Below are 21,311 nucleotides of genomic sequence, written 5' to 3'. Positions count from 1 at the left end.
CGCCGTTAAACCTCTCGACTGCAACGGAACCGGTGCCGATTTCGGAAGGGGCAGTCGGTTTTTTGGGGGGGTTTGTCTCCCAAACGTCCCGAGAGACGGGAAGAGCGGCGGGGGGGCAGGCAGCCGGCTGGGGTTTGCTGCCCGGGGGTGGCGGGGGGGAATGCCCCGGCGTGCAGCTTAGGGCGGGCAGGGATCGTTGCGGCTAATTTGCTGCATAACCTTAAGCGAGTTAATTTCCCTGAGCTTCAATTTCCCTTCTTTTTTTTTTTTTTTTTCTTTTCTCGGCTGCTTAATTAATAAGAGCGTCGAGTCTCACGCTGTGGTAAATAAGCCGGGACAAGTGAAGCGGTTTACCGCCTGGTGAATAAAACATCAACCCTCCCCGACTTCCCTTTGTGCCAAGCTGGAGCTTGCGGCGGTTGAGGAGCGGATACGTGAACCGGCGGAGGAACAGGACCGACGGCTTCCCCGCCGCTTCGGGGTCACCCGTCAGCCCGCAAAATCCCCCTCAGCGGGCGGGATTTGCTCCTTTCCGTGGCGCTGGCCTCTTGCCGGCGGGCCTGCCCCTCACCGTGGGTTCGCACGGCGAGCGGGCGGGGCGGCGTGGGGGCTTTCTGTCAGATCTGAGGGGGCGGCGGGGACCCTTTGCCGACCCCCGGGAGCTGGCGGCTTCCTCAGCCAGGGGTGAGAGCTGCCGCCAACGCCGGGGCACCCGCCTCCGGGCTGCTCGGTGCCGCCCGTCACCTCAGACGGGACGGCCGGGCCCGCGGCTCGGAGGGAGAGCCGGTGCGCTCCCTTCCCGTTCCCATTGGCCTACGCGACTGTCCGTGAAAAACCTCCTCTTTCTCATTGGTCAGCCTGAGAGAGTACCCACCTAATCAGGGCGGGCCCTGCCCTTCCGTGTCCCACCCAGCCGCTCGAGCCTTCTTATCCGATTGGCCTTTAGGGTTGTTTGTCACCACCTCAGCTCTCCTATTGGGTAGAAAGCACAGGACACGTCGCGAGGGCTCTGTTGTGTGTGTATATATAGAAAACAGGTCGAGCTGGCAGTAGTTCTCCTATTGGCTTCGCGCGCTTCGAGGGGGCGTGGCCGTCCCTCATGAATAACAACTACCCCTCCCGCCGTCGTCATGGCTACAGGCTAATCACCCCCCCTTTCTCCGCCGGTGATTGGCTGGCACCGCCTTGGCGGGCGGGAGGCGTGGCCGCCGCACCTCCCCGGGGCGGAGGGGCGGGCGCGGGGAGGGGAGGGGAGGGGGTGGGGGAAGGAGGGCCGGGGCAGGGAAGATGGCGGCGGCGGAACGGAGCCGATCCCCTATGGGGGGGTCCCCGGTGCCTGCCTGTATGTTCGCCCCGGAGCCCGGTTCCCCGGGCGGGAGACCTCGCGTAGCGGCGGCCGCCTGTCCCCTCCGCGCCGCCTTCGATGCCGAAGACGGCGAGGCGCTCAACGGCGAGCCCGAGATCGACCTCACCAGTAAGGTAGGCCCGACCCGGCGAGGTGAGGGGAAGGGGGGCGGTGGGTCGGGCGGTGGCGAGCGCCATCACCTCGCCGGGCCCTGCTCTGCCCTCTCTCTGGCAGCCGCCTTGCCCGTGGGGCTGCCCTCCCTCCCCACCCCGGCCCGGCCGCAGCGGGACCAGCCCCTTTCCTCACCGCTCCCCCTCACCTCAGGGGCCGCCTTGCCTCACCGGGCTGGGGGTGTCACCTCAGGGGCTTCCCCGAGGACTGGAGCTGGTTCCCCGAGGGGGAACCAACATCGCCCGGCCGGGCGACAGAGCCCGCCGTGCCGTGGGGAGGCGGCCGGGAGAAGGACGGTATTAAAGTTGAGGTACGAAGAGCTGAGAGCGAGAAGTGCCCTGGCCGGGGAAGGAGGGTGCTGGCAGGCTTGTCCTCCCTGCTCCTTCCCCTCCTCGGCTCCCCCGGGGAAGCACCTGCAACGGGTGTTGGATCCTCTCAGCAAGCGCAGGGAGGGTTTGAAGCTGACAGCTGCTTTAACGTCTCGCTAACGTTTTTCCTCTGCGATGGTTCTCTGTAGTTATCTCTGCTGCCAGTCATACAAGTTCCTGGGGCTTTCTTCACAATCTTAAAAGCAGGTCAGCGCTTGTAACTTTTGAGCACAAGGGCTCGGCATCAAGGGTGCCTTGCTCTTGTAAACCAGGTTAAGTCAACACGAAAAGGTAAAGGTTTGTTCACCTTGTGCAGTTCCTTTCTAGGATCCAAGTGACAAAACTGTAGTGGTCTTATTTCTGCCAGAATCCGTTCTCATTTCCGTCTTGCAGGAAGGTACATTGTAGTAATACGTGCATGCCAGAGCCCGCCACAGACTGCATTAGCTGCCTTTCCACACCATCTTCTATTTTTTCCCAATTGGCTGATCTCTTTAACCGTATACCTTTTGCTGACAAGGGTTTCATGTATTGTGATACCATCTCCTGCTCTAAAGTCTCCTGATTACTTGGTTCTGTCCACTTGTAATTATGTGATCCAGAAGTCAGCATAGCTGGTGCTTCCTTCCTGTTCTTCTGCCATCCCTCCTCTTCACACTTCCAGCTGGAGTTGTTCCAAAGTCCTGGATTTTCTTGCCCTCCATGGAGAAACAGAGAGAGAGGAATTGTGGTGTGTGGATGTGGAAATGTTTGTTTTTGAGGGGATAACCAGATATTTTACAATGTGGTACTGTATTAAGATGTCTTATAAGAAAGTAAAGAACAGAAATCAAACCTGCAGTATTTATTGAGCCACCTGTTCGTGCCTTAATGAGCTGGACAAGATTTTGATACAGGATGCCAATATCGATCTGTGCTCTGTCTTGGACGTGGCTGATGTGGAAGAGGGCCCAGGAGGACGCCAAGGCCTGCGTCACCGATTCTTGATGGCCAGGAACCTGACCAAAAACTCTGACGAAGAGAGAGGAATGCTTTTCTCCCACAACCTCCATTTGTGTTGTCAGCCTGTCTTCCATTCCTAGAAATCTGCAGGCACTGTGGAGGTGATAGGTAAGCATTTTTTTGACCTTTATTACAAGTTACTTTTCTATACAGCAGTGTACACCTGCTGTCTTTTCCCTAGACCTTTCATTCATCCCCATCTTGGATGAGAGCTAAGACTGTGATCTCTGCCCCATCTCTCCAAGTTAGTCTCCTGCTGTGTCCTCAAAACAGCAATCCCATATGGTGAGAATGCAGTAGCTAATGTGTCCCCCCTCCCCGGTCCTATCCCCCCATCTTGTCTGTCTTCCCAGTTGAATTGCTGCCCTCCAGTTCCAGCTTAAAATGGTGATTCCCACTGCAGTCAGTTTGTTTGCTAGTTGCTACTTCTGTCCTGGTCTGACCCACCCCCTCGCTGTTCTCCCAGTCCTCCCCCAGTGTGTTCATTGTAAGGTGTGCTCTTTTTAGAGAGGAACACTTTGGGATTCGGTTGTCAAGTACACCTCGTCAGCTGGTCAAGCAAACAGTTCCATTCATCAGCACAAATTCGTTATCGTGTCAATCTTAATGGGTGTTTGTTTTCCCTTCAGTACTAACACACTGCAGTAGCAATCATCTTTCAGGTCAAAACCATATCACGCAAGGCTATTAGTGAAACTGATACTTATATTACATCTACATTGATAACAGAACATTAATAGCACTTGAACTGTGTGTGTCCACAGGACATAGAAAGCAAAATATGACATTACAGAAGGTGCCTTTCCCCTGACTTCACAATGGCTCGTGGTGGCCTTCCAGCCATGCAAAACGTCAGGCTGTGTTATTCCAATAAAGAGCAGCACTACGTACCACATAGTATTTGGTTTACCCTTAATCTTTATGGTTTGTCTGCCTCATGGATATGGGATGCTTCTTTTATAAGGACTGCCCGTAGTAGTGCTGATGTAGCCTGAGCTCAGTCTCACTAGTGTCTTGAAATTGCTGTTAATTAATGCAATGGCCTCTTGCTGTTGGGCAGTGCAGAATGGCACAGTCCAACTTGTCCCCCTGGAGTAAGCTCAGACAGCTATAGCTATTACCCACCTCCGGTGTTTGTTAATCCCAAAACTGATCAGAGGAAAGGTGGGAAAAGCCACCTCTCCCCAGAGATTGGGAAGGGACTTTAGAGATGGCATCTCAAACTTGTGAGATGTATTTCCTTCTGCTGTCATGAGAATAAAAGAATAACTGGTTGTTACTTTTTTGCCCTATAGGAAATCTGAGATTGCTAGACCCACGTGGCTCCTACTGTTAACTGCTCAATGCCTGGCAAAGTGGAAAGAACAAAAGTGAAAATTTTTGACTTTGTGAAAACCTCTGAAAAACACAAATATGTAGTGCAAGCGTGGAGGGGATTGCTCAAAGGTGAAAATCAAAAAAAGCAGGGAGGCCGAGATGGAGGGCCTCTCTCCAACCAGGGAGGTGGCAAAGAACAGGCTCCCTCTGTCCAGGGAGCTAGCTAAAGAGATCTTCAAAACAGCAAGTAAAGTCTTGCAGTGACCCAGGAAACTGCCAAACTGGCTGGGGGCTGCGGGTTGCAGAAGCAGGCATTAGAAATACTGAACGGCATTGGAAGGCGCGGTCCATGAAAGCTGCTATTTGTTCTACGCATCCTTCTCTTGACATCCCACTATATCATATCAGCTGTAAGCATCGGTGGCCCCAGGGTAGGCTCTGGAGGCAGTCTACCACTGGAACACCCTTCAGCAGCACCTTTGCATGGCAGTGAAAGCAGCAGGATGGCAGAACAGTGTTTTGAGCTGATGTGTGTGGGTACCATGCTGTTTGAGCCCCCAGCCCTCCTGCCTGGCACCATGAAGAAAGGCTACAGTGAGCTGCTCAGCTGAAATGCCCCCTGGTACTTTAGACAACACCCTGCCCACTTGCACTGCTGAAGCATTTGAACTTGTAGCAAAATGAAGCTGGTGATGAGACTTGAAGAAACTGTGCCTCTGCGCTGGTGGCCCCTGTTATTTTATTGATCTTTTATGTGTATGACAGCCTATTTAATAGATCTTCCTGAGTCCCTGACCTGTGCTGGTGCACTAGCCTAAACAGTGAGCCTGTCTGCTGTGCTTCCAGGAATTCCTGAAAGTCCTTGCTGGGCAAAGCAAGCCCTGCACATCAACACACAGCCTTCCATTCCTGTCCCGATCAAGCCTCTGAAGCGTTGCTGATTTCCGTCTCAATACATTTACATCCGGTGGTCTCCTTTAAGAAGAAAACAAAACCAAGAGAACAACTAATAAAGGCAAAACTCAGTCCTTTGTAGCATGAAGTAGAAAGACCATGTGGCCTTCCAGATCAGAGTGCTTTGCTACCCTTTGCAGACCATGCCAAGTAGTTAAAAGGCTTAGGTAGGGCACGTGTCTAAAGAGGCGCGTGAAGGTGATTTTTTTTCTCTTGTAGCTGTCCAGTCCTTGCAGACACATACATGCTCTATGTGACCCTTAACATTTGAAGAAAGACTTGGTTTGGCTGCCTTAAACCTTCTAACCAGCACTTGCTGTCTGTGCTTCAGTTTTCCAGATGCAAGCATTGCAATAGTTTTGAAAGCTGCTTAAGTGTTATTTGTGGGGTTTTGGGTTCCCTTACACTAGATTTCTAGTAAAGGTCTTCATCCACTGTGTAGTAGTAGTAGGTGGTCAAGGTAGTTACTCCCTGAATACACATTGTGTTAGCTGTGCTAGCAAGTCAGGCTGTGTTAGCAGAGAATGTTGGGCAGGCTTGAAGATATAATCATTGTGAACCGCTGTAAACCATATGTTTTAGGCAAATCTAGCACAGATTTCAGACTGGCCTTAGTGCATAGTGAAGGGAAGTACATCTTTCTGGGCATGATTTTGGAACGTGTATGTAAGGACAGCTAGTGGAAGTATGGATTTCATTGAGTGTTGTAGCGTGGCACAGGCCTGCCTACTCATAGGGCTATCAGTAGGTGATAGCCTTTACAACTCTTACTGAAAGTGCCTTTTTAGCAGAAATGTGTATCTCAATTGCAACAGCTATTGAGCCACTGTACCAGGATGCTTGGCCACCAACAGATTTGTAACCATGGAGGCAGTCAGAGAGCAGGTAGCCAGTCGGTCCTGAACGGCTGATGAAGGTCTCCTTGGTCTGCCACTGCCACAACACCATTGTGGCCACTCTGTGCGAGCATCCTCAGCTGTACTGTCTGAGCGACACAGGTTTTTGCAAGAAATGGTGCTACACTGTTCTGTTCTAACAAAAATCCTTCCTGAAGCACTGTCTTGTTGTCCTCATTTTCTGCTTTGTTTCTGTCTGCTTTTTCCTTCTCTTGATGTCTCTGCAGGGAAGGGCAAAGGAAGTTGTGGTTGTTGCAATAACTGCAGTCAAAGCTTGTTGGTAACACAGCTGCTTGTTTGTAAAACTGCAGGTCTCCACTGGTGAAACGTTCAAATATACTCATACAAACTGCTTTGTATGTCTGTCTCTCAGCACTGTAGCATGAAGTACCTAAAGTTTTGTTAGGCATTTGAAAATAACGCTTATTCATGTTCTCTCCTTCCCCTCTGCCCCCTCAGAAGGTAAAAGGGGAGATCAAGGGTGTGAAAGACTTACGAGATGCTTTAGGTTTTGATGCCTAGGTGTGCTCTGCAGTGAGGTCTGGCTGGCTTCCTCTGGCTGTTCCATCATGCTCTGGAGGAGCAGCAGCACTCTGTGCAGCGGAGACTGTGGAGTACCTCGCTAAGGAATTTCTTTGGAGAAAATACCTCCTCCCCTTTCTGTTTTCCTTGCATGGAAACATGTATTACACAGAAGTAGAAGTGGGATGTTCACTTAAATGTGGCTTTTAAACATTGGTTACTTCAAAATGAGATGCTTGGTATTCTTACTTTCTTTGAAGTATATCTTCCAACATAAATGAACTCTGAAATCAGACAAATAACCTTCCACAGTGTCACAAGGAAATAGCTGTCAGCAAAGCTGTTTTTAAAAAAAACCAACAGCAAAAACAAACCACCAGAAAGCGGTCCTTGAAAAAGAGCCCTTCTCTTTCAATAAAGCACATGAATTGATTGTCATTATAACTGAAGCTGGTTTTGATATGGTTTGCTTGACATCTGCAAACGGATATTTAATCTTTTTTCCAGCTGGTGATGGTGAGTCCAACTTCAGAGCAGTATGACAGTTTGCTCCGGCAGATGTCAGAGAGAATTGATGAGGGATGTGGGGAGACCATCTATGTCATTGGTCAAGGATCAGGTGAGTATAGCTTCCACAGGAAAACAACAAAAAACATTACAATTATAAGAAAACCCTAGTTCATCTAACCGGACTGCTGCTGAAGCTGGTACTTATGTCTCCAGAATAACTTGGAAACCTCCATAAAGTATAGCAGAACACGTGGGACAGATTCTTTTGTTTTATTCCTGCCAGCAACTGTCTTATGTAGTGGAGCTAAACATACTTTTTTTGTACAAAATCATACAAGTCTTTTTTGGAAATAAAGCATGAGTTGTCTGGGCACACCGGGAAAAGACAAAGGATCTGAAATGATAGTAACAGTTTTAGTACAGACGTCCTCAGTGTCTGATGGAGGTCTTGTTCTGTCTGGTTTTGTTCACTTCTCCCTTGTAAATAACAATATTTTTACCCTGCAGGAATGTATTGGAGATACTTCAGATAACCAAAATGTATGCTGCTGCCTTTCTTTGTTAGTGTGTGGTGCATGTCTGTCCTATGGAGAGAAAGGTTTTCTTTTTCTCAGCGTGAGGCCTTTACTGTCACATTAACTCGGGTGTGACTGCAGTCAGTTGCCTTTGCAGATTTTAGCAGTTAGCATGGATTACCTTTTTGTTCTTTTTCACAATTTGAATATTTGCAACTGACACTGGTAGAATAATATTGAACATGGCCTTGCTTTGAAATTGAAATTTCTTTTCTGAATGCAAAATATTGTCTATGGCTATCATAAGGCTAAGGGCATGTTTCAAATATGTTAGATATCTGCTGGATATCAAGTTGTTAGGATCAGACATTCTACTAGTTACTATGTTTGGGGAAGAATACAAAACCCTGATTGTCAGTGCCAGGGTTGGCTGAGATAATGGAGGGAGAGACTAGCGTTACCTCAGAACTGTCTCCTTTTTGGGTTTTCTTGGTGTCTTGCAAAGCAGCCAACATAGAAGAGAAGCCAGGATTAGATGGCCAGTGGTCATGCAGCCAATATCATGGGGATAATGCTCTCGCTTCCAAGCGAGCTTCCCACGTGTAGTCTGAATCCTTGGTGTTTGGGATAACCACATCTGCTGCAGAGATCTAACTAGTCAGGCTAGTAACTGCTTTCTCTTCTAGGATACCTTGTGAGGGTGTTAACTGGTAGTTGTTGCAGTGATGTACTTAGAAGTAGGCATTTGTTTCTTAAAATTTTGAGCTAAAACTTCTGACTTCATTTTGGGTTGCTGCATAGTCAAGGAAGGCGGGGATCTTTTCTGTAAATTGGAAACTATAGTCAACAAAAAAATCTTGATATCCCTGCCACTGTCGCTCCTTCTCATTCATTTTGAGTGTTTATGATTTCAATCATCATGGATACCCAACTCGGATGGCTGAGAAGCAAGTGAAGACTGCCAGGAAGCTCACTGCTTCATCTGTAGTGACCCTTCCCTTTGTCCCTTGGCTCTTACCCTCTCCTGTCCCCCTACTTCTCATTCCCCTTCTATGAACCAAGACCCCAGATGCGGTGCTTTTTGTTTTCCTCACCAGCTTCTCAGCCAGCTTATGAGCTAGGCTGAAAATCACCCAGCAACTCTACTTGTGTAGAGCTGTGTAGTAAGTTAAAATGCTGATTAGTTCATGCAAACTGCAGTTACTGCTTACCAGCTGATGAGTCAGCCATGCGCATGAATATGGGCACAGCAATAGCTTTGGTCATCCAGGTGCTATGTGGCTCTCCACCTTTTTTTGTTGTTTTTTATTATTTTTTTTATTCATAGAGGAGATTCTGGCCTGAAATCTACAGCTCCTCTGCACCTGGGTTAGGAGAGAAGCTGAGAGCTGTGGTGGCCTTCAAACTGTCTAGACAGTTGCCACTGGCTTGCTCTGACTGTCAGCTCTTTCCTTGGGTGGGCTGTTCAGAGGCAGCAGTGCCTCCTTGTTTTTTTCTGGCCTCATGTGCTGTCAGCATTTCTTTCAAGTGCCAGGACGAAGGCAGTGAGACATGCCAAAAACATTGTTTTAACTGGAGTATGTGGGAGCTAAAGAAATTGCTGTGCAGGCCAGACTTGCAGAAAATGTGCACTTGGGATGTGGCTTTATAAAATAAGCTGACTGTTTAAATTGGTCCCACATTCACTGGTTAATTGTGGTGATATTTCAGTCCAAGCTTTCCTTTTGTTAATGCTTCTCCCTTTAATGCAATGCGAGAGGAGATGTTGTATCAGACTGAAGGATATTGCATGCAAAGTACCTTCAGCATGTGAAGTAAAGGAATTAGGCAGAAATGTGTCTTTCTTGCTTATCCCTAAGTATTTGCTTGTAGAAATTGTGAAGAAAACTCCTCTAGATGAAAGATGGTGCTAGATGAAAGATGGTGCTTTTCTAGTATCTTTTAAGACTTAGAGCGAAGACCGTCCTTTTTTAGTATGGGCAAAGGGTGCTTATTCTGTTTACATGTCTGACATCTCCAGTCCACATATAAAGCCTGATCGGTGTGAAAGTCCCAGGCAGAATGACATTGCTGCTGGCCGTTGCAAGGTGGTGCTCACCGACTGTCCTTTGTCTCCTCAACGTCACGCTAGATGGGACTGAATACGGTCTGAGCGAGGCAGACATGGAAGCATCATATGCCACATTGAAGAGCATGGCAGAGCAGATCGAGGCAGATGTGATCCTCCTGCGGGAGCACCAGGAGGCAGGGGGCAAGGTGCGCGACTACCTCGTTCGGAAACGTGTGGGTGACAACGACTTCCTGGAGGTCAGGTGAGGAGCCGGGTGGAGACAGGGTTAGTCAGCAGCCCAGCTGCATTTTTACTGTGTGAGCAGGCCGTGATGCTTAGCCAGCAACCCTGATTCGAGTCTGGGTGTTGTAGCTATGCAACAAAGGGAATCGAGCTTGACCACTCCTTGCTAATGAAATCACCTTTTTGTTGTCGTTGCTGTCTCTTTTGTGAACAAACTGTTTGTGGAGATTTGCCTGTGTTTAGCTGAGGGATGTTGCTGTCTAGGTGACAGCTTTGCAGTTTGGGATCTTTTGTGGGCTGGAGTCCCAGCAGGGAGTCACATGTGTACGTGTGTCTATATGTGTGTGCATATACTGCTGGAATACAATACTTTTGACTAAGGGTTCGATTCTATTCCAAGACTGTGATGATCCAAGTCACCTTTTAATGGACATATAATAGCTTGTTGTAATATGACTTGAGAGTCTGCCCAAACCTGGATGGAATGGATTTCCAACATTTGCCAACAGCCATAATAGCCACCTTTATTGGACGCAAGGAAGAAGATTGCTCTAGGAGAGTGTTTTCCCCTAAAACATTTGTTTGAGCTTTTCCTTTTCTGGGAACAGTAATTTAAATTTCTGTGCTCTCCCTAGCACATGGTGCTCTTGGAAGATGAGGAATGTGAGAAAGGCAGAGGTATTCTAGACCAAGTTGGGATTTAGTCTTTCTTTTGAATTGCCACAGTGTATATGTTAGATTGCAGAGACTAGGGGTTGGAAGAGAGATACTCTGTATGGCATCAAGCCATGTGGGGTTCAGCTGATGGTGTTCTGGACACCAGTGACATGTTTCCACCGTCTTCCACATCCCAGTCCCCAGAGTGTGGGATCTCTGCTGTTAACTAATAGCTGTGAATCTCTGCTCTGCTTGTGAAGGTCTAACATTTTTTTAATCTCTTTTTGAAGGTTAGGGAGAAAAAGCTAGTTATTAGCAGGAGCAGTGGTGTTTGGGATTTTTTTGATTGCTTGTTTGTTTCTTCAGGTATCAAATTTTACCAGGTTCCTTTTTCCTTTCCTCTCCAGGGTAGCAGTGGTTGGCAATGTGGATGCAGGAAAGAGCACATTGCTAGGTGTCTTGACACATGGCGAACTAGACAATGGCCGAGGCTTTGCTCGGCAAAAGCTCTTCCGCCATAAGCATGAGATCGAGTCAGGCCGCACCAGCAGCGTGGGCAATGACATTTTGGGCTTCGACAGTGAGGGCAACGTGGTGAACAAGCCTGACAGCCACGGTGGCAGCTTGGAATGGACAAAGATCTGTGAGAAATCCACCAAGGTCATTACTTTCATTGACCTGGCTGGTCATGAAAAGTACCTGAAAACCACCGTTTTTGGCATGACTGGCCATTTACCTGACTTCTGCATGCTTATGGTAGGTAGCAAGAAAGATGTACGGTACCAGTAGGAGCGGGGCTGCTCACAGCTGTAACAGTCTCAACTTCCTTCCTATTGCAAAGTCCCTGTGGGGTTGTGGAGGGAGGCAACATCTCCCAGAGGTGGAGAGCAGCAGCCACTGTGTATATCTAGCCAGGGCTCTGAGGCAAGTGCCCCAGGACTGTCAGTCTCAGACACGCCCAAGATGTATGGTTCTTGAAAAGTGAAAGATTTCTAAACTCCAGAACACCTTGCTAAATCAATGAGTCCTTAGCCAGTGTCCAACAGCATTTGAAATGAGCTGGGTCTGCTCATACAGTCTCAAAGACGTGTCTACAACCTAATCACAGCCTACTGCATGTCTGACACGAGACCCTCTCTGTAACCCAGCTCGCTGCAGGAGGTGTGTTTCCATCACCTTATCTTGTATCCCTGGTGTAGGTTGGCAGTAACGCTGGGATTGTTGGAATGACCAAGGAGCACTTGGGCCTGGCGCTTGCACTTAACGTTCCCGTCTTCGTTGTGGTGACCAAGATTGACATGTGCCCTGCCAACATCCTGCAAGGTGAGTCCTATGAGCTCTCTTCAGGGCTGTTTCTTACCTCCGTATGTGCTGTTGCCCTCTGCTTCGGTTGAGGAATTACTGCTGCAGGAAAGCTGCTTTATCTGGTTTTGACTGTATCTTAAACACCTTCCAGAAGTGTATCCTTTTCCCCTGCCCATTTTGCAGGCAGTTCACTCTTAGTCACCATTTCAAAATTACTCGAGTTGGGGGACTCAGCTGGGCAACCCAAAAGTGTTCGCTACAGGGTTTTGCTTAATTGAGTTCTAAGGGGAGAAGCACACAGTTGGGGTTGTGGCTTTGCTTTCTCTCTGGGTGTTTAAACCTGGAGGGAAGGTCTGGAAGTTCTCTTGAAAGCTGCTTTCCTCCTTGCCCACAGTTTGAGTGTGATCTTAAGCTGTGATCAAACTTGTTTTCTGGCAGCCGCTAGGTGAAGGGGCAGCTGCTTTTTACATCCTGCTCACCTGGGCGCTTCTCAGGTATGCTGGCATAACTACAGCAGCTCCTTCCTCTGTCTGAACAACCAACCAAACCTTAATAAATCGTGGTTCAAAGCAGCTGCATATGTGGGCTATGGTAGCAGGACTGGGCTAGACACAAGTGGGGATGGCAGTAAGCAGCAGGAGCTACTGGATTTTTTGCTCAGCAGCAGTTAAAGCAGCACCTCTAACCCCAGCAGTGTCCCTTTAACCTATGCTTAACGTTTTTTCAGGCTGTGACTAACTCTTACCTTTAAAATCCCCTTGATGCGTTTCTCACACCTTCAGGAACATGATGTGATTAATTGGAGCAATGGTTTATTTGATAATCAGCCCTAAGAACTGGGAAAGTGAATGCTCCCAGTACTGTCTGCGGTTAGTTTATTATTGTAAAAATCCTAAATATGTTTCGGGTAAACAGACGCATAGGATCAGAAGATAATCTAAATGTCTCTATAATAGATGTTTGACAAATAAATGTAAGGCCCGACTGTAAGATAATAACTGGGAAGGAAGGAGAATGTTTGGCTCGGGGTGAGGAGAGAAGAGCTGCTCTTGGGAGAAGCCACTCCTGTGTCATGTTCTGTTTAAATTAAATAGACACAAGATTTGGCTCAAGTGTGTCTGTGAAGAGCAGATGGCATGATTAGATGTTTGTGTTTCTGTATGCAAAACATTACTTTCCTGTAGGCAATCATTTGTTCACAAAAACCATCTAATTGGATGACAATTGTAGCATATAAATGATTTGCTCTTTTAAGCCCCTACTAGCCCTTTTTCTCCCCTCATTTATTGTAAGGCTTTTTGCAGGAGACTGATGCTAGTGCATCAGGTAATGCCCCTGCTGGCTGATAGGTATGAAACTTAGAAAATAAATTGAAAAGAGGCAAAAGATCAAAGTTGGGAGCCATGAGATTTGTCCCAAAATACTTATTTCTGGATCTGGTCCACCTACACTGTCCTACTCTGTGATGGTGATCTTTACCTCTTTCATGCTTCTCTAACCTTCTAGGGCAGGTTCATTGCCAGGGAAGGTGTGTTGAGGATTGTTTGGTCAAAAATGATTTCTAATTCACACATTCTCAGATATTTCAATTCCTGAGTGCTGCTAGTTTTCATTGAATTCAATATGAAAAATCCTTCACAGGAAGAGGATACCTTGTATACTGCTTAATACCTTGTAACTGCTTAAAGCTACTTAATAGACAGCTATAAAATGTCTACTTCACAGCATTGCACTTGTAGATGCAAACATGTGAGTGTCTGTTCATGTATGGTGTCGCTTGGCAGCAGGCTAGCTGGCATGAAATGGAAGATGGAATGGCTCCTAAGTCCCACCTGGGCTGTGGCAAACTCAGTCTCACTCACACACCTTTAGCCATCTTCTCCTGTCTATTTGTGGCAAGAGTGCCAGTATCCCTTCGGGGAGAGACCCCACAAAAGTGATTTATAAAGACGGGAGATGCTGCCCTAACAATATTCATTTCACCCTTTAAGAAACCCTGAAGCTGTTACAGCGACTGCTGAAGTCCCCAGGGTGCAGGAAGATTCCCGTGCTGGTTCAGAGCAAGGATGATGTCATTGTAACAGCCTCCAACTTCAGCTCAGAGAGGTAACGGGAGTAGAGGAGAGTCGTTTCTCTTTCGATCCTATTTGGAGACTGGGTGAGAAGATTCAGAAAGAGAGTCCCATTGTCTAGATGTGTGAAGGTTGCATCTGCCATGTGGTGTGTTGATTCCATAAGAATGTGTTGATTCGGAGATTGACCTGCTTGTGTTCCTCTCTCTGAGACAGAAATGAGAGGCTGCTTCTGGGCAGTCTGCAGAAGATGGCAGGGTATTCGGCTTCCTTCAGTCCTGGAACCTTACTTACACCTACCTATTCCTGAATGTCATTAGAAGGCAGAGGCAATGTTGCAGGTTTTCAAACATGGGGTGTTGTGCATCTGACTGCTTGCCAGGCTCTCCCTTCCTAGCACTGTGTATTGAATTCAGTCCCAAGATTTTGGCTGTCTCCCCACACGTGGAATTCCAGGCAGGGAGGTGAACTAACTCCATTTTTATCAATTTTCCATTACAGGATGTGCCCAATTTTCCAGATTTCAAATGTCACTGGGGAGAACCTAGATTTGCTGAAGATGTTTCTTAATCTCTTGTCTCCACGGACCAGTTACAGGGAAGAAGAGCCGGCAGAATTCCAGATAGATGACACTTATTCTGTCCCGGTAAGGGGCCTGGTATTTGGAAGAATTGTCTGCTCCTTCTTTCAGGTTGAAGAGGCATCTTCCCTAGAGAGGAGAGTTCTAGAGCTCTTCTGCTAGCACGGTCAAGTAACCCCAATTACTGTTTTTTCTTTTTTGGCATAGGGTGTAGGAACAGTTGTGTCTGGAACGACACTGAGAGGTCTAATCAAGCTCAATGACACCCTGCTGCTGGGGCCAGATCCCCTTGGCAACTTCCTACCTATTGCTGTCAAGTCCATCCACCGCAAGAGAATGCCTGTCAAAGAAGTGCGGGGAGGCCAGACTGCCTCCTTTGCTTTGAAAAAGGTGAGATGATCTGCTCTGGACTCCCAGAACAGGAACCACCCTCCTAATTTTAGTGTGGGAGTTCAGCTGCAATCAGACTGCTGCTGCAAACCTCAGCTGCCTCACTTCACAGTGCATTAAAATCCCATAGAACCTCTGTAGGTCCTACGTCCCGGTTGCTCCACCTGACAGCTGCCAGGTAATAGCAGTGGGACCCAAGGTAATGAGGAATAGTGTTGGAGATGCATAACAAAGCAGAGGCATTGCAAGAAGAGTCTCCTCTTGTGCCACAACTGCATGGGTGGCCTAGGCAGGGTATTTACACTATTTCTCACAACTTGTAGGACTAGCTGCATGATTTGTGGTTTAAAAATTAGCAAAATTTGATGCGATTCCTCTGGTGAAAGGTCAATAGAAGCTGCACTGATTTTAAGGGGATATAGTTTAAGCTATACGAAACTTCATGTGTTCAGTCTTACCGTTTTGTGTTAACAGACATCATGCTTTTCAAGAGATCATCTGCTTGCGTAATGTGCAACCAGGATGTATGTTTTGCTTTTAAAGGATGAGTTAAAACTTATGTGTCGGTGTCCAGCATTCCCAGCACTATAACTAAGGCGTCCTTAGAAACTTCAGCTGAACTTGATTTTTGCAACTTTTGCATAACAGCATTACATACTGCTAAACAGCTCTGGCTTCGCCTTTTGGTGAGCACGAGTTTATATCTATGAAATCCCTTAGGATCCTTCTGGATGCAGTTAGCCAGAGAAGCAAATTTCTTCCCTGGAGGATCACGCTAAGGTTTTTTGTGTCTCTGCTTTTCAGATCAAGCGTTCTTCCATCCGGAAGGGCATGGTAATGGTGTCACCCCGCCTGAATCCACAAGCATCATGGGAGTTTGAAGCAGAGATTCTGGTGCTCCATCATCCCACCACCATCAGCCCACGATATCAGGCCATGGGTATGTGTCTCAGTGTTGTCTCATCTTTCTTCCCAGTGATAACAGTTTATATCAGCTCTTGCCTGAGATCATTTTTTTCCTGATGGCTCTGTCAGCCTGAATATAAGCCATAGTTCCTGGTTTGACCTTTCCCAGCAGTGCATTAGAGAGAGGGGAGGGAGCTGACAGAGGAAAGTGGCAAAAGCTGTAGGTAAAAAGGAGATGTGTGACTCCAAGTGTACGTGGAGCCTGCCTGAGCCAGATCTCCATGGTGCAAAGATTCTTCAGCTTCAAATGCTGACTGAGAGCCTCATTTGAGGTCCTGCCCTCTAGCCCAGCTGCTTGGCCTGTAGGATTCTGTTGAGGATGCTTCAAGAAAGTCTCCATTCGAAGGCAACTGTTCTAGGTTGTATGTGTTTTCTTTTTGAGGACTGAACAAGGGCAGCCATGTGACCTGTATAGTCTTTGGTACACAGTAGATTTTTACGTTCCAGACTCGGCGCTGTTAGCTGTAGGGTAGCAAGAGCAGCCTTAGATGTCTGTCTGAAGCTTATTCCACTAATGGCACTGGCTGTTGAAAGCCTTTGTGCATTACATTCACAGTGCATTGTGGCAGCATCCGTCAGACGGCCACAATTCTCAGCATGGACAAAGACTGCCTGCGGACGGGGGACAAAGCCACAGTGCACTTTCGCTTCATCAAAACCCCGGAATATTTGCATATAGACCAGCGTCTGGTCTTCCGTGAAGGACGCACCAAAGCTGTGGGTACCATCACTAAGGTAAAGGCTGAAGAGTCTGACTTTTTTTGCCCATTAGCTACTTTTGGTGCTGAGAAGCCAGCAGGAGAATCCAGATAGCTCTGGAAAATTGAGGAAAAAGGCCGTCTTTCAATCACAAACGTCAGCTCTGGCATGGGTTGCAGATGACCAATGTGTTTTGTCGTGTGGTGGGTCTTTAGCTGGTGTGAATGAGGGAGTGTGAAGGTGGGGGATGAGCCAGACACCTCTGGTTCTTACAGTTTGGTCTCTTTCTGACAGCTTCTAGTTGGTCTCTTCAAGTCATATTGAGGAGGCCTAAGTGCCACCTCAGCCGGGTGGCCCTTTCCACCCTGTCAGGGTTCTTAAGGGCAGCTCAGAGGCCTTGATTCTTTGAACAGCTGCTGCTGCATTCTTCCCCTGATGGCTATTGGTATCAGTTCTCTCAAAACTTGTTGTTAAAAAGCAGCATTGAGCCTTGCCATATTGGCCTAGCTGTTTTAATGCTGATTTTGGCCTCTCCCTTTGTAATTTGCAGTTACTCCAGACCACCAATAACTCGCCAATGAACTCCAAGCCACAGCAGATCAAGATGCAGTCAACCAAGAAGGGAGCTGTTACAAAACGAGAGGATGGTGTTCCCCCAGCTGGGACGGCAGCTGGGGGCCCACCAGCTGGGGACGAGGCCCCCTCGACAGCCGCAGCGCCACTGACACCTACTGCTCTGCAACCTTTGGTGAGTGAGGAAAATATCATGTCTGTCCTAGCTGTTTGCATTCTGGTTTCATCTGTTGGAGGAAGGGCACTCTAAAGCACAAGCATTCTCCCCTCATACCCTTGAACTCACCTTAGGACTCAACGTGCAAGAGAAACAAATAGAAATATAAGTAGTCTCACAGCAGAAATCAAAATTTTCTGATGACTAGATGACTCCTCATGGCTGACCTTTCAGCAGCTAGCAGCTTATCATCCTGGTACAATTCAGGTTGGACCTCAGGAAGCGTCTAGTCTAACCTTCTGCTCTAAATAGGATTAGCTGTGAGGTCAGACCAGGTTGCTCAGGGTTTTATCCAGTCATGTCTTGAAAACCTCCAAGGAGGAAGACTGCACAACCTCCCTTGGCAACCTGTTTTGCTACTTGACTGCGCTCACGGTGAAGAAGCATCTCCATATACCCAGTAGCTGAACCAGTGAAACATCTAACAACCAGTCACAGAATGGGTCTCTGCTGTCTGAATGAGAGGTGGAACATCCCTACGCTAGAGAAATTACAACCTAAGCAGTAGTATCAGACACAGGTCGTCTGCCCTGTCAGGGAGGGAGGATGGAGACGTCCAAGGGGGAGGAAAGGCTTATCTTTCTAGAGAAATTTATCCAGGTTGTTTTGTTGGTTAGGACTTCTTAGCTTAGTTCTTCTAAGAAAGGATACCTAGCCTTTCTGGTCTGAAAGGAGCAGAAACTCAATTCTAACTGCAGGCTTTGGGAGCTATTTATCAGCTTTATTACTGATAGGAGAAAGGTCTTCTCCTTTTGGTGTATTTATCTAAAAAGCGAAAGGTTCAGGAACTGACTCTGTCAAGAGACCTGGTCAGTGTTCCCCCTCTTAATTTTAGCTATCTTAGTTGCCATTGGTCAAATCTCACCCTCTTGAGCCAGGCTGGCTGCTGAAAGAGGGCCCTCTGGCAGGGGTTCTCTCCCTTTGCATATCCTGTGGCTTCTTACTGATCCCCTATCTCCTCCTTGTCTTGTTGTAGCGTCACTGTGGTTGTAAGTAGGGGTCCCATCTTGCTTTTTCTTTCGTCCCTCCCCCTGAGACTCTGTGTTGCTTTTGTTCTTGCTTACCTCTGCCTCTCTCTCCTTGCTGCTTCCCTTCAGCCTGCACTGGATGAAGAGCCCCACATCCGCGAGGGCAATAAGGTATTTGGCTGCTTTAAAAGAGAACAGTGGGCTTGCTGGCCTGAGGCTGGGAACAGAGTCAGGTTAGCAAGAGAGCCCTGGCAGGGTGGCGGGGGGTTCTCCTTCCATTCTGCACAAAGCCAAGGGAGCCTGAGGCTTCGATTTCTCAGGTACTGAGCCCCATGGCACCTGCTGAGTTTCATGGGAGTGAAGCGTTCAGAAAATTGGGAAAGCAGGTCCTCCCCAGCTTTGAAGGGCTGAACTTCATGGTGTATCTGTCTCTCCTCCTTTCTTCATGTTGTGCTTGTCTGCCTTATCTCCTTCCTGCAGTGGTAGGAAGCTGATCGGTCACAACTGCCCTCCTGCTGTCTGGATGTGTGTGTAATCCATCTGAACTCCTGCTGTGTTGATGTTCTGATTCAGAGGTCACTGCGCACTGAAGTGTATCTTCTTGTTTTTCAGTCAAAAGTCGGAGGAGGAGGCCGGCGACGTGGGGGTCAGCGCCATAAAGTGAAGTCTCAGGGAGCCTGTGTGACTCCTGCCAGTGGCTGCTGAATTTCTTACACCTCCTCCCTCTGAGGAATTCCTCCCCTTCCCTTCATTTCTTATCCAAAAGATCCAGAGCAGCTTAAACCAAAACCCATCCCAGCTGATTGGCTGCAGAAGAATCGTCCCTCCTCCCTGAAGGAAGCGATGGAGAGGAGCATAATTTATAAGCTAATGAAGGTGATAAGACACACAGAACTGAGTAACTGACACCTTCCTCCTCCCCCTATTGACACGTTTTTGTACATCATGGGCTTAGTTTTTATTCTTATTAGTTTTTATTATATTTTGTGTGCATGAAGATGAGAGGAGAGCCTGGATAGAACTGCAAAGAGCCAGTTAGCTGCCTCCCTCCTCCCTCACCCCATTCTGTCCACAGGACTTGCTGCTCTCCTCCTATTTGCTGTCTCAGATCCAGGGGTTATCAACCGCCTGTAATTTCAGACTTGCAAAGGTTAAAACATGTTGCTTAGGATGGCTCCATAGGGCATTGTTTCCTCACCACTGTGGCCCCGTGCCAAATAATGTTTCTGGATTCCCTCCATCTTAAACTATTTCTAAGTGGGTTTAATTTAATGTTCTAGTGACTGAAGTTTGAAGGAGTGGTAAGAAAGTTCATTAGTTGGAGATCTAAGAGGGAAACATTGGAAAGCAGTTCTTGATGTTGAGGAATCCTATACTGAATATCCTTCTCAAATACAATGATGATAGCACTTAAGATTTCAGTTAGAGACAGAATTAAATGGGCAGTCATTTGCCCATCCTGTTCCCCTTCCCATCATGCTGCTTTTCCTATTGTTTGTTCAGCGCACATTGGAGCAAATCCATCCTGCCTCTCAAGGCTGCGGCAACTCAGTTGACAGTATTAAGAATATAGTGCAGGAACACTTGGTCCGTCCCTTGAGCCAGAGAAAGCCTTCTCACCTCAACGGACAGAGATCAGAGGTGGTAATACACCTTTGGAACAGAGACACCAGGCAAACATGACCTCCCCTTGATTTTGTTTACTCCAAGATTTCCCAGATCTTTTCTGGAACTCACTGGCCAAACTTTGCCATGGCAGAGGTAGGATTTGTCTTCTCCCCTCTTGGCCAAGGAGGGCAATGATGGATTGGTACCAAACTTAGCGAAGTGCTTTCAGGTTTGGAAGTACATGGTAATTTTTCTGACTTTCATTTAATTTTTTTTAAGTTTGTTTTTTTTTTTTTTAATGACAAATTCTGGCTTCTCCAGGAAGGCCCTGCAAGGACAGTCTATGAATTAACTTTATTGTTATCATGTTTTTTAACCATGGGTTGTGCAAGCGATCAATTCCCTGTTTATGTTGATCTCGCTTCTAACCCTGCCTCTTCGCTTGGCTCCCATGAGGACAGGAGTTGTTATCCTCTGCCGGTTTGTGGTGAGCTGTGGGAGTGTGGTAGCATTTTGAGAGAGGAGGTGGCATACTCAGCAAATTGTTGCTCTCCCCAGCAGGTGCGGTCAGCTTCAGTTTTCTGTGAGGGCTTCCTCCTCCAATGAAGGACTTTTATTTTATTTAGAGGGAGACTGAAAAGTTTCTGTCCCTCCTTTAGTGGGTTGTTCCTGGTTCTCACTCTGTGGCACCTGTGTGGAGTTCAGTCCCGTTCCCCTTGTGATTCGAGGTAGGCTTTCAAGCTGACTGAGAGACAGTAGGCTCGGGAAAGGGGGGAGAGCGCATCTCCCGACACCGACACCAGCACTCCAAAGAGCATTAAGCAGCATGGGAGAGGCGAGGAATGTGGTTTAGAGATGAGGGTACTTTGCCTTAGAGACTGCAGTGGCCCGAGCGTGAGTGGAAGGGGGAGGTCAGACAGTCCTTTCCAAGCTATGTGCCTAAATACCAGCACTCTCCTGTCGAGGGAGGAACTATAGGCGGCTACAACACTAATAGCACCCGCATTGTGAGGGGGTGTGAAGTGTGGCTAAGCAGGGCACGAGGGCCTGGTTTGTTTGTCTTCTGGCCCTGTAGCAGCATCAAACTGCATCTGAGTTCACTGCCCTCTGCTTCTGAGGGGAGCAGAGAGCTCCAGGCGGTTTTCTCTTTCTCCATTCCTTGTGCTCCAAATGAAGGAGACACTGCCGAGACTGGAAGAGGGTTTACTTCAGTTCGTGCAAAGGAGGTGGTGTGATCTCTCTTTTGTGACCAGCATTCAAAGATCACTCAGGCTGGTGTGATCTATAAAATAAATTTTAAAAAAGTTTGTTCCAAGTTAAAGTATGTCTTGTTGCTTTTTGTCCTTCTGAAAAACCAGCGCTTGCAGCTTTAATGCTGAAAGC

The 21,311-nt window shown here is 47.7% G+C and overlaps 1 protein-coding gene across 2 annotated transcripts; it reads left to right on the top strand.

The window, feature by feature from the left end:
* The first annotated feature begins 1,249 nt into the window (after window positions 1-1,249).
* GTPBP1 (GTP binding protein 1) lies at window positions 1,250-21,249 on the top strand. Of its 2 annotated transcripts, XM_069807220.1 has the most exons (13): window positions 1,250-1,479; window positions 7,083-7,194; window positions 9,732-9,912; window positions 10,958-11,306; window positions 11,750-11,873; window positions 13,847-13,961; window positions 14,429-14,573; window positions 14,715-14,897; window positions 15,702-15,837; window positions 16,420-16,598; window positions 17,113-17,310; window positions 18,450-18,491; window positions 18,933-21,249. In XM_069807220.1, exons 1-13 carry the CDS (start codon window positions 1,288-1,290, stop codon window positions 19,023-19,025), a joined length of 2,049 nt encoding a protein of 682 aa, XP_069663321.1. In that variant the 5' UTR covers window positions 1,250-1,287; the 3' UTR covers window positions 19,026-21,249. The 2 variants fall into 2 exon arrangements, with proteins under 2 accessions (XP_069663321.1, XP_069663322.1); XM_069807221.1 differs by lacking the exon at window positions 18,450-18,491 and having other exon boundaries at window positions 1,251-1,479.
* The last annotated feature ends 62 nt before the right edge of the window (window positions 21,250-21,311 follow it).

This window comes from Haliaeetus albicilla, chromosome 19 (assembly GCF_947461875.1).
Source record: "Haliaeetus albicilla chromosome 19, bHalAlb1.1, whole genome shotgun sequence".
Taxonomy (NCBI): Eukaryota; Metazoa; Chordata; class Aves; order Accipitriformes; family Accipitridae; genus Haliaeetus; species Haliaeetus albicilla.
This window is presented reverse-complemented; position numbering and strand designations above follow the sequence as displayed.